An 11,017-nucleotide genomic window follows, 5' to 3' on the forward strand; every position below is an offset into this window, starting at 1 on the left:
TCCCATAGGGGAGACAGGTTTGTTGTGATCTACCTTGATGATATTCTGATTTATTCATCTGACCTTGAGACACAACAGATGGGGGTGTGGGCTGTGTTGTCTCAGGGTGAATCTCCTAGTAAATGGCGTCCATGTGCATTTTTTTTTTTTTTTAATAAACTATCATCTACTGACAAACTATGACTTTGGTAACAAGGAACTCTTGGCAATTAAGTGCTGTTGAACTTTGTTGTGCTGCCTTTTTTTTTTTTTTTTTGGAAAATGCAGTTCATCTGGTCATGGCAATCACTGATCATAAAAATCTATAATATTAAGAATCTGCTAAGCGTCTGACATCTTGACAGGCAAGGTGGTCTTTATTCTTCACCAGATTCAACTTTTCTGTGACGTATAGACCGAGGGATAAGCATGTTTGTTTTCCTGGGGGTGGAGATAATTGTTATTGGTTCCTATGCTACAGAAAGGTATAGTTACTGTTGCTATAAGTTTTGACCTTGAGAAAGAGGTTGTAGAAGCTCAGGGGGAAGCGCCAGCTGCCTTTTCTTTAGCTAAATTGTTCTTACCTGTGAATCTATGTCTAAGTTTAAAGTGAACATCATGATTCGGTCTTGGCCGGACACCCTGGTGGTAAAACCACCACAGTTCTCCTTTCTCGGCAATTATGGTGGTCTGCGGTGTATCAGGATGTTTGGGAGTATGTAGCTGCCTGTAGTATGTGTACACGCTCTAAGACCCCCCCCATACTCATCCGTCTGGGTCTCTCCAACCATTGGTGATTCCCAGTAGACCTTGGACTCATCTATCACTAGATTTCATTACAGTTTCAGCAAGATGTCTAATTTTATAGCACTATTCACTTTATCCAACGCCAAGAACTTGGCGCACATTTTCATCTAATAATCTCACGATTTCTATCGGATACCTACCGATATTGTTTCTGACCTCAGGGGGAGTGCATTTTATTTCCAAGTTTTGGAAAGCATTTTGCGCTCAGTTGGGGATCCATCTATCATTTTCATCCACCATCTAATGGGCAAACTGAAAGCGTTAACCAGAATTTTGAGACTTATCTTAGGTGTTTTGTATCTGAGAATCAGGAAAATGTAGTTACTTTATTTACCTCTAGCTGAATTTGCGGTGAATAACCTTTGTCATGAGTCTAGTGGTAAGTCCCCATTCTTCTGGGCCTATGGTTTTTCTCCTCAGTTTAATAGGAATTGTTCCTTGGGAATACCTGAAGAGGAACAATTTTCATAATCTAACACGTCTGTGTGGCAAGGGGTTCTTAATAATTTGAAGGTTATGGTTCCAAATATGAGTGTGGCTGACCTGAGAGGTTTGGTGGGTCCGGACCTGTGTGTTGATGACTTGATATGGTTGTGCTCGAATATTTTTAAGTTGAAGGTTCCTTCTTGGAAACTGGGTCCCAGGTTCATTGGTCCTTATAAGATTTCTCCCGTTGTCAATCCTGTAGTATTTTGCCTTGCTTTACCACCTACTTTTAGGAATAATAATGTGTTTCAGTGGTATTTCCTCAAAAATTATGTTGTCTTCTGAACCATCATCACTACCTCCATCTGCGGTCATAGTTGAAAGGGAATTTGGACTTTCAGATAGCTACGATCATGGATTCTCGCTTTGTTCGGCGGTCTCTCCAGTATCTTGTACACTGGAAGGGTTACGGTCCTGAAGAGAGGATGTGGATACCAGCATCTGACTTTCATGTGGTTAGGTTGATGCGGTCCTTTCACTCGGCACACCCTGATAAACCCAGCCCTGAGTTTCTGGTCCCTCTTAGAAGCGGAGTACCGTCACGGGATTTATCGCGCCAGAGAGGAGCCAGAAGACTGCAGCGTTCACGCACTCCTGCGCTGAAAATAAGCACTTCTTCCTCATATTAGACGGTGCAGGTTTCTTTCAGCAGTGCAGGGGTTAAACTGTTCAGGTTGTAGTCTCTGAAGCTTCCTGCTTGAATGATCTCAGCTGTGCAGTATTAGCCACTCCCTTCTTCTATTTTTCTTGGCACTGGCCATCAGGATTGCCAGTATTAAGTCTTGTGCTTCCTGGTGAGGAGGAGAGGATTTGGTGTTTAGGAGAGTTGTTCTGTGACTGTTGCTTGGTGTTTCGGTTGTGTGCTTATTGCCCATCCTCTCTTATTTTGGTTACCTTCCTTACCTCTGCGGTGTTCCCCTCTGTTGTCTGTGAGTGTATATCTTGTGTGTTTGGTATTTTAATTTATTCCCGTACGTCCGTCCTTGTTTGGTTTGTATAAATACATAGGAAAGCAGGGTAGGATTAATAAAATATAACTTTTAATAGCTAATTCTAAAAAAAAAATTAACAATACAAAAACAATGCACCTAAAAATATCACTAAGGCTAGGTTCACATTTGTGGTTGAGTCCACAGCGTATCGTCCGCAACCACAAACGCATGCAAATGCTTGATAATGCAGCGTTTTGTATCCGCATCAGCTTACGCATGATGCATGCATTTGCGCTTTTTATGCACATGCGTTCGATAGTTCCAGGAGGGCGTGTCTAAATCAGTTTCCGGACTTTCGCAGTCCGAAGTACGCAAGTCCATCGAACGCATGAGTACGCAAAGACATGCGTACGCATGTGTTCCCAAAGATAGTAATGCTTTTTTTTTAACGCACTCATCCGCATGCGCATGCCTGCGCGTATTTGATGGAAATTTACCGCCTCAAAAATTGCAACATGGTGCGTTAGACGTGCCCCGCCGCACACCGCGAAAAGACGCATGCGTAAGCAAACGCGGGCAAATGCATGCAAACACATGCACCTGCGTCTACAATGTTAAAGATATGAAATCAAGAGGCATGCGGATGTATGCGTCAGAAACGGTGCGGACACAACTGCAAATGTGAAACCAGCCTTAGCCATAGTAATGAATACGTATCCAGGTATACTGTATATACTCGAGTATAAGCAGAGGCACCTAATTTTGCCACGGAAAACTGGGTAAGCTTATTGACTCCAGTATATGCTGGGTATGCATTGTCCCATCATCCCTATCCCGCTATGCGTGGCTCCCCCCCCCCCCCCTGTCGCTGTCCTGGTATGTGGTTTCCCCCGTTGCTGTCCTGGTATGTGGCTTCCCCCGATGCTGTCCTGCTATGCGTGGCTTCCCCCGTCCCGTCGTTGTATGCATGGCTCCCCGCTCCCGTCGTATGCATGGCTCCCCCGGTCCCATCGTTGTATGCATGGCTCACCCCCTCCCATTCTGGTATTCATGCTTTCCCTTAAAATAACAAAAATCCTACCCGCCCTCCTCTAGCATGCCCTCACAGCATCTCGTTGATTCCAGCATGCCATCGCAGAGTCTCCGTTGGTCTGAGTGGAGACGCGTGCATATTCATTACCTTAATGAGCAGTGCCACTTGATCGCTCAGCACAGGAAGATCTGCCGGCGTTGGGACCAACACCAACGGAGATGCAGCGATGGTGCGGAGGAAGGTGAGTATGATGTCTTCTGGAAGCCGGAGACTGCAACTGTCACTGCTATAAGAGAAATGAATATTCATTTCTCTTTAGCAGCGGCACATTTACAACCGCAGCTGACGGCAAACTCCCCCTCCCCTGTCGGCTTTCTGCACAATGACTCATGTATAACCCAAGGGGGGTGTTTTCAGCTCAAAAAAATGTGCTGAAGAACTCGGCTTATACACATGTATATACGGTAATTGTCATTGTTATTGCAGCTTTAACCCTTAGACCAATCCAAAGGGCAGAAAAAATCATAAGCGGTTAGCTATTATTCAAGTCAAATAGATCAAATGTCCTGGTCTAGATTCCAATGAGGTAAATGGGAACAATCTGTTCCTCAATGATTCCTATATTCGCTGACCTCGTAATGATCCTGATTTCCATTAGGGAAGGGGAGGCACACACTTCTGTCCATACAATACCCCACCACAGGACATCACATAGGATCCATCATACCGTAATCCCCCAGTTCCCGATGCGTTTCATCAGTCAAATCATCAGGAATATGGACTTTCAAATGATTAATAGGGCTTGTATCTAATGATATGGGTATAAACCCATTACGTGCTGAGGCAAAGATCCGGTACGCTGGATCTTATGGCTAAGTGATATTTTTGTGTGTTTTTATGTGCGTTTTTGTATTGGTTTTGATTTTTTTTATATAAAGGGCTCTAATTTTAGCATTAACTATTAAAAGTTATATTTTATTAATCCTACCCTGCTTTCCAACAATACTTTAGATTGGTAGCTATTTTACTTAATTCCTTGTGTATATTCATACACTATTCCTCCCCACTTCCCTGGGAGGGGGCAGATAAGGGCTGATTCAGAAGTTCAGCAAGGTATGTGGCCCTGGTGTCTTCACCATCAGAAGTAATCTGGGAAGCAGGGATAGCTAGGCCCCGAGTTTTCTGACAACAAAATTGTGACAAAAAGGGCACAAAATTTGAGGAAAATAACATCTTGCCAAAAATTAAGCATGCAGGTGGATTAATCATGCTTTGGCGTTGTGTTGCAGCCAATGGCAGGGTGGATAAAAATCAATGTTTTTTTAAAAAAATAAAAAAAATCGGATTTTTTTTATTTCAATCGGATTTTTTTGATTTAAATCGGATTTTTTTCAATAAACTGCTTTTTGAGGAAAATATTTTACCATCCAAAGGTTCTTCCATCATGAGATAAAGCTGAGTTGTTTAACTCAGTAGAATAAAGGCTGTATATGTGTAACATTCACAATGCCATGCTCTTCCAGAGGTTTCTGTAGGATGCTGACTATCCAACAAGTTTGGGCATGTCAACTGAATGGAAAAAGAAACTAAACCAAAAGTGAAACCAAGCTAGAAGTGTGGAATTAAAGGGGCAGTATGAACAAAATGTGGAGGCTATTAATAGTTTATACAATTAAGACATGCTGCTTTTAAACACCTACCTATTGCCATATAGTAAAACAAAAAAGATTTTTACTTACTTTGGGGTCCCCCCCTCACCCTGGCGTTAGATCGTTGCCCCTAGTTTCGTCCGTGTAACTATGGGCGCACATGCGCACTGCTCTCACTTCTCATTTTAATCGTGATTTATATTAAAAAAAATCTTTTGATTTAAATCGTGATTTAAATCATGATTTAAATCGGCGTGATTTAAATCAATCCACCCTGGCCAATGGCATGGGGAACATTTCACAGGTAGAGGGAAGAACGGATTCAATAAAACTTCAGCTTTTTTACAGATGGTGTTATGTTTGCATCAAGAATTTGTTGAAGGTGAAAAGAGGATGGCTTCTACAAATGGATAATGGTCCTAATCACAAGTCCCAATCCACAATGGACAACCTCAAGAGGCACAAACTTAAGGTTTTACAATGACCATCACAGTCCGTTGATTGACCATCATTGAAAATCTGTGGCTAGACCTCAAAATAGCAGAGGATGCAAGACGCCCCAGGAATCTCACAGCACTGGAAAAATTCTCAGAGGAAGAATGGATGAAAATCCCTCAAACAAGAATTGAAAGACTGTTGTCTGGCTACAACAACCATTTACAAGCTGTGATATTTGCAAAAGGGGTGCTACTAGGTACTAACCATGCAGGGTGCCCAAACTTGAGCATTTTCCAATTTTCCTTTTTAAAATGTAAAATATGAAAATATACCGTATTTATTTTTTGCCTAAAATACAAAGGAAATTTGTCATCTTTATTTTTAGGCCTTTTAGTGAACATTTAATCTTCAACTTGCGTAACTGTCCACAATAACAGTAATTTTGTGCAGGGGTGTCCAAACTTTTATATGTCATTGTATTCCATCACTGTGTGTTTCCTACAGACAAACTCATGGAAAGAAATTCACCAGAGAGATGTCCCCGTCCTCTGTATTCCCAGGACTCTCCAGAGGAGAATCACAACATCCCGGAGGATCATCAGGTAGACGGTGCTGAGCCCTGTACCGGATCTGTATATGGGGGGACATTTCTGATCGAGGTCATAATGTCACAGATTTTGGTGGTTTCTTGTATCATGCTGATTGTTATATCTGATATATCAGGAGGAAGATCTGACTAACATTAAAGTGGAGGATGAGACAGAAGAAGAAGCGATGACGTGGTGGAATCAGCCATGTGTGGGCGACGGGAAGGAGGAGATTTCAGTAGATGTTTCCGCAGGTATGTAATAGTGACCGGCGTGTGACGATGATGACCGGTGTGTGATATCATGTAAAAGTCTCCAGTGTAGTGAGGCTTTGTCCGCTGTCCACATCACAGCAGAAATATCCGGTGATGGCGCAGCTGCTCCTGTACAGAGTCTGGCGGTGCACCGATAAATAATGGGGCCGTCTTCACACCTTCTTAATGATTTAGAAAGTATATTTTTAATTTTCCTGATTATGCCTTTTTTAATATTACTTCCATCATTTACTTCCACATTTTCTTACACAAGCCCCGTGGTGCCATATAAACAACCTGAGCTTGTGATTGACAGAATCTCCGCCGGAAGATTCACGATATTGAGGCAGATGGGAGGCGCTGTGGGGTCGGAGTCTGAGCTAATTTTGGTGGAGTCGGTATAAAATGGACTGACTCCTAAAATATATAATAAATTGGGTACAGTAGTTCAGTGCAGTTTGTGGGGAATATTTTTTTCATAAGAATTTGGGAAAGTTATGAAATGTCCTATAAATGTCTGTCCTATTCCTGATCTAAGGTCTAGACTTTTAGCTGAGATGAATCTGTTCTGCAGTTTATGTTCATGATAAGTAGTGAGGCTCCTCCTCTACAGATAAGGGGAAAAAATAACAAACACACATGGAAGGAATGCCTGCATTCATCTCAGAATTTCTGGAGTGAACAGGAAAGCAGGATTAAAGAAGGTAAGTACTTCCTAAAGCATATCTAAACTTTTTATAAACTGTGCATAAATCAATAGTCCAGTATATGTTGTCTCTGTATGCTTGATGTTTTAGTTTGTTTTTCCTCTTAGCTCATGTTTGGAGAAATTAGCTGCCCTGATGACTTATATACACTATACATAGAATATAAGGGGAAAAACTGTTTTCTAACCTATCAAATTCAGAAATACAGTAACAGAATCGATGAGAACATATATATTTGTGTGTGTGTGTTCTGCAATATGATTCAGCACAAACATACTTCCTCGCTCCTCCCCTCTTCATAGACTGTGAAAAAATATGATGTGAAGCATTTAGTGAGCTGTACCCTGAGACAAGCCTGACATTGAAAGTTCAGCATAAAGCTATGTAACATAGTTTACAAACTTTATACTTAGCATCTATCCAATTGATTTATGCAAAGATTGTTTTATTTATATCCTAAATTATACAGTGTATGATTCCATATTCTTGCAAGAATTACAATATACCTTATTTTTTTACAGGACAAAAATATTTTGGAGCGAATTTACATAATTACAAAATGTCTAAGAATCATCTTATGAAGTCAGCTGTATTTGAGCATTTTACAGTGACTCAAGATGAAAAATATTTTGTGTGTCAGTGTATAAGTGACCCAGATGAAAACAAATGTTGTGATGCCAAAATCAGTGCATACTCAGGCAGTGATAAAAATGCTCCTTCAAGAGCTTCCAATCTAAGAATGCTCAGGCAGTGATAAAAATGCTCCTTCAAGAGCTTCCAATCTAAGAAGACATTTACAACACTGCCACCCATAAAGTTACAAAGCTGTGATTGAAAGACAGCTCATCGAGCTTGTTGTGAAAGACTGTGTACCATTATCATTCTTTGCGTGACCAGCTTTTACAGCTCTTAATTGAGAAATGGCCCACAAACTTGGTTTTTCTCTTGAAAGAGAAAGTATTAGAAAATTAGTGATTGAAGAAGCCCTTAACCAAAAGGAAGATCTTAAAAAGACTCTCAAGAGATGCTTTGTATTTCTTAAAATAGATGCCTGCACACGTCACAGAGTGAACTATTTTGCTATCAATGTTCGATGTTTGTGACAACAAAAAAATTGTTGCTAAGACGCTGCCAGTAAAAGATACTAAAGCTCATCACAGCAGCCAGTTTCTTCACACCTTAGTGGAAAAAGTTCTGCAAGATTATGAACTTAAAAAACAGCTGCTTCACACCTCTTTCCTATTCATCACATGTGCTTTGTTGTGCACACGCTGCAGCTGGCAATTAGAGATAGTCTGCAAGAGGGACATGCTGGAAATCTGATTAGAAAAGTGAGGAAATTGGCTATTGCTGCCCTAAAATTGATTCCATCTTGAAGAGATGTGCTGGAAAAGGGGCAATTGTGGATCAAGGCACTCGGTGGGGCAGCACCTATTTAATGATTGAGCGATTGCTTGAGCTGAAACCCTCCCTTGTAGATATGGCCAACCCTCAGGTAACACTACATGAAGCTCAATGGACACAGGTCGCTGAATTGAAGGAATTGCTTCATCACCCATTTATAGTGACTAAAAAAGTTACGAGCTGAGATTTAACTCCTGGCATTTTTTATAAAGGAGTGTAAGAACTTGTTGTTTTGCCTGTCCCAAAGACGAGGTTTAATCGCAGATGGCATTGCTGCTTCAATGAAACAGAGAGAGAGACACGGCTATTAGAAAATAAAATTCTTCTAGCAGCTGTTTATGTGGACCCGAGTCATTGTATATTGCTGGATGATCAACAGCTTACTAAAGGAAAATAAGCTTTGATTGAGGTAGCAGGATGAGCTACAGGACGGCCAAGAACAAGAGGACTCTGGTCCTGCCAGTGCTGCTGCCGTTCCTTCATCCTCATCAGATGAGAAGTTTGATTTCGACAAGTATTTGAACGACCTGGACCAGGCAAAGCATTGCTGCTGGGAAAAAGATTCCACTCCCATAGAAAACAGATTGACCATATTTCAGCAACGTTTTTCACTTGCTCTCAAAGAAGTGGAAGAGTTCAATCGTTCATCAAAACTGACTGTGCACGAGGCAATTCATTTATACCCTGAAATTGTTAGAGATGTCGCCCATGTGGTTACTGCTTTGCCACCAACCCAAGTTAGTGTAGAGAGGTCGTTCTCTAGCCTTAAAATAATTAGGTCAGATGTGAGGTCATTATGAAGGAGGATCTGATGGAGGCGATACTATTTCTCAGAACAAATTCATAGACTGCACAAATGCTATTCAGTACGTTTTTGTTGAAAACTTTTTTTTTTTTACATTTACTGCAGAGGGTATAATAAATTGTAAATATGAAAAAGTTTTTTTTGTTCTAAAATTGTATTCCAATAAATATATTTTATGTTCTATCATAATAATGATTAAAAGCCTGATGTTACCATTTGACCACAGTAAATTTGTCACTTAATCTTAAACAAGAGCCATGTATGACGGAGTCGGTGTCATGGAAATTGAGGAGTCAGAGTTGGAGTCGGAGATTTAGCCTACTGACTCCACAGCCCTGGTCTGTCTTATGATCCGACGGTGTCTCTCTTTTTAGGCTTGTATAAATGCACGGTCAACCAGTGTTGTGCACCACTGATAAGAAGGACACCACTGAACAGAGTCTGCAGTAACTCTGCTGCCTCATTACAGTGAATGGATCTCTCGGAAGTGTCATCTGAATCACATATTTTTTAGATTTAGATGGAAACCCCAATGTAAGTGCTCAGCGTAGAGCCTTGCAGGTTAAATGCTATCCAAAAAGTTCTTTACCCCAAAATGCCACCAATAAAAGCTTCTACTCAACCCAAAAAAAACAAGTCCCCACTCAGATCCCTCATTTGTTAACAGAAATATTGGGGGTGTCCACATTACTGGTAGCACAAAGGCTCTGGAAAATTGATGTGGCTCCCACCAACAGAAATCCAGCAAAATCTGCGCTTCCAAATACCCCTCCTCCTGAACCCCAGTGTGCCTAAACCACAGTTAGTATCCACATGTTTGGCATTACTGTAGTGAGAAGAACCCAGTTAATTTACGGGTTCATATCTTCAGAATTACGGAGCACCAAAACGTGCTGGGCACTACAATGTACGGGCACCACAATGTACGGGCACCACAACGTACTGGGCACTATAATGTACAGGCACTATAATGTACGGGCACCACAACGTACCGAGTACTAGAATGTACGGGCACCACAACGTACCGAGTACTAGAATGTACGGGCACCACAACGTACCGAGTACTAGAATGTACGGGCACTATTATGGCATATTTTCATTTAGCAACATCCACTGCTGCTTGTTTCTGGAAAACACACATGGAGTCAAAATCGTCACCACACCTGTAGATAAATTCTCAGAGTGGTGTAATTTTCAAAATGGGGTCAATTGAGAGGGGATTCTCTTCTTCTGCCACTTAGGGGCTCTGTATATGGAGTCCGCAAACTATTCTGTGAAAATTTGTTCTCCAAGTCTCAAATAGCACTTCATCCCCCCCGAGTCTCACCATGTGGCTAAGCAGTACTGTACAGCCACATAAGGGGTATTGTCACATTCAGCAGAAATTGTGTAACAAATTATGTGATCATTTTTACCCTTTTCCTTTGTGAAAATGAAAAATTTGGGGCCAAAACAACATAGGGGGGGGGGGGATTCATTTGTAACCTTTTCAAGACCTTAGGGTACTGTCACACAGTGCAATTTTGATCGGTACGATTCGTGACGTTCTAGCAATATACATACGATATTGCAGTGTCTGACACGCAGCAGCGATCAGGGACCCTGCTGAGAATCGTACGTCGTAGCAGATCGTTTGGAACTTTCTTTCGTCGCTTGATCACCCGCTGACATCGCTGGATCGTTGTGTGACAGCGATCCAGTGATGTGTTCGTAAACATCGGGTAACTAAGCGCAGGGCCGCGCTTTGTAACCCGATGTTTACCCTGGTTACCAGCGTAAACGTTAAAAAACCAAACAGTACATACTCACATTCCGGTGTCTGTCCTCCGTCGTCTCAGCTTCTCTGCACTGTGTGAGCGCCTGCCGGCCGGAAAGCGAGCACAGCGGTGACGTCTGACGTCACCGCTCTGCTTTCCGGCTATGGTGCTTACACAGT

At 41.7% G+C, this 11,017-nt stretch overlaps 1 protein-coding gene across 1 annotated transcript in view; it reads left to right on the top strand.

The window, feature by feature from the left end:
* The window catches only part of LOC143793404 (uncharacterized), a 229,410-nt gene that overhangs the window by 211,621 nt on the left and 6,772 nt on the right, over positions 1-11,017 (top strand). Inside the window, exons 13-14 of the mRNA XM_077280351.1 lie at positions 5,829-5,926; positions 6,048-6,165. Coding sequence (XP_077136466.1) covers positions 5,829-5,926; positions 6,048-6,165 — 216 coding nt within the window. The remainder of the gene's footprint in view (positions 1-5,828; positions 5,927-6,047; positions 6,166-11,017) is intronic.

The sequence above is a fragment of the Ranitomeya variabilis genome, chromosome 1, assembly GCF_051348905.1.
Source record: "Ranitomeya variabilis isolate aRanVar5 chromosome 1, aRanVar5.hap1, whole genome shotgun sequence".
NCBI lineage: Eukaryota > Metazoa > Chordata > Amphibia > Anura > Dendrobatidae > Ranitomeya > Ranitomeya variabilis.